Consider the following 1,908-nt stretch of genomic DNA (forward strand, 5'->3'; position numbering starts at 1 on the left):
GGTGGGGGGATGCCGGCCGGGCTGTGTAAGGGCGTGCAGGTGCTGACAGAAACTAAATATCCTGATGAATCCTGTATACGATGTGCCGTACTGCAACCAATCGCTTCACGCTGGCTGGAGCGGGCGGTTGGTTTTGTGGTAACGATATTTGATTGGGTACAACAATTGATGCGATCAGGCGAGCGCGAGCGTGAATGGTCTGTATATATGTAGTGAAATGTTTTTAAGTTGGTGTGGCTGCGTGACGAAAATGCGGAGAGGTACATGAGATACTTGTTCTCGGCGCATACGTCGCCGGTTCGATCCCGTGCAGGAGCACCTTTCGTCCTGGGCGATACCTCCCCTCAGCGCAAGCTGACAAGCAGCCCTCTGTTCATGTGGATCAGCGATGTGGTCAGCGAGACGGCATCCAACCTCACTGACAGGTTGTGGACGGCAAATATCGGAGACCAGATCGAAGTGCCGCCGGATGGTGAGTGGTGGGGGGGAATGGTGGGGAGGGTTAGGGTTAGGGTTAGGGGGGGGCCCGGGGAAAGGGGGTTTGGAGGGAACCCTGCCACACAGGGCACGCATCTAACCCCCACCTGCTCTTTACTTTTATATAAATCACTCAGCATTCACTTTTCACTCACAGCAGGTGGGGCAGCAGGCAGCACCCGCCCGCCAAAGTGCTTGATCACCTTGACACCTTACCTTACCTCCCCCTACCTGCCTACCTAAAACCCCTCTTCCCCCCCTCGAAAGGCAAAATCCTGCTGGGTTTCAGTCACCCGGTTCATCTGGGCTTGCTGCAGTCCGCCTTGAAGGTGTGGGGGGGGGAAGAAGGGAGGGAGGGAGGGAAGGAGGGAGGGGAAATTATAAAAAGTAGGGAGGGAAGGAGAGGGAAAAACTCCTTTGAGGGAATTAAGGGAAGGGGGCATGCCTTGGTCAGGGTGCTATCGCTGTCCAGACCCATGGGTCGGTGGGTCGGTGGACACCGTTTTGTGGAGTGAGGACTGGGACTGTCCGTGCATCCGTTCATTCATTCGCTCATCAAATTTCAGCAACCAGGAAGGCAGTTAGGCAGTTAGGCAGGCAGTCAAGGTTTAGAATACCGGAGGAATGAGCGTTCTCACGTATGTATGTGCGCACCGCGCGCTCTCGCTTGGCGCGTACGGCAGCGCGAGCACTGTTGCGTGTGTAACAACACACCACGCAACAAATTACCTGAAACGCGAATTTAATTACGCGGCGCTACTTCACTTCACTTCATACACAAACTACGCAACGCAACGCAACGCAGGTAGTCGAGGTGGCAGATCGCAAATCGGGTGCCGGCACCGCGGGGGGGGGGCCAGTGGGGCTCGCTGTGGCTCCGTGTCAGAGCGCCGCGCCGTGGATTATGCCGTACATGACGGTGGGTCGGGGTGGGGTGGTGTGTCGAGGCATGGCTATTTACACATAGACAGACAGACAGACACGCACACACATGTCACTTTCGTCTGCGCTGTGTCCTTTCCTTTTCTCTTTTTTTCCTTTTGTCATTATTATTCCCCACTGGACCGCTCCACAGCGGCAACTCTGCAGCCCTGGTCGCCCAACCTGCCTCATCCCCCCACCCAAACACCCACCCCAAACCCATCATACATGCATCCCCTACACCCCACGCACCTCCCAGGTATCCAAAACCGCCGCCTCTCCGCCCCAACCATCAATAACGGTCAACTACCATTAACTAACAATGTAACGGCCGCGGGTTGCGCAGGGGTCTTCGTCCTCCTCCTCTTCCTCTTCCTCCACGCCCCCGAGCACCCTGTCCCTGGACGTCAACACCACCTGCGCCCAGATCACCATCAAGGGCCAGCTAAAACCCAATACAGCGTAAGTTGGTGGTTAGGTGGTTAGGCGGTTAGGTAAATTCCACGGTTA

General features: G+C 56.1%; 1 protein-coding gene across 1 annotated transcript in view; it reads left to right on the top strand.

The window, feature by feature from the left end:
- Positions 1-250: 250 nt before the first annotated feature.
- The window catches only part of VOLCADRAFT_99419 (uncharacterized protein), a gene marked incomplete at both ends in the record, with an annotated part of 22,766 nt that continues 21,108 nt past the window's right edge, over positions 251-1,908 (top strand). The window contains 5 exons of the mRNA XM_002958147.1: positions 251-260; positions 314-472; positions 745-806; positions 1,283-1,396; positions 1,789-1,860. Coding sequence (XP_002958193.1) covers positions 251-260; positions 314-472; positions 745-806; positions 1,283-1,396; positions 1,789-1,860 — 417 coding nt within the window. The remainder of the gene's footprint in view (positions 261-313; positions 473-744; positions 807-1,282; positions 1,397-1,788; positions 1,861-1,908) is intronic.

This window comes from Volvox carteri (genome assembly GCF_000143455.1).
Source record: "Volvox carteri f. nagariensis unplaced genomic scaffold VOLCAscaffold_87, whole genome shotgun sequence".
Taxonomy (NCBI): Eukaryota; Viridiplantae; Chlorophyta; class Chlorophyceae; order Chlamydomonadales; family Volvocaceae; genus Volvox; species Volvox carteri.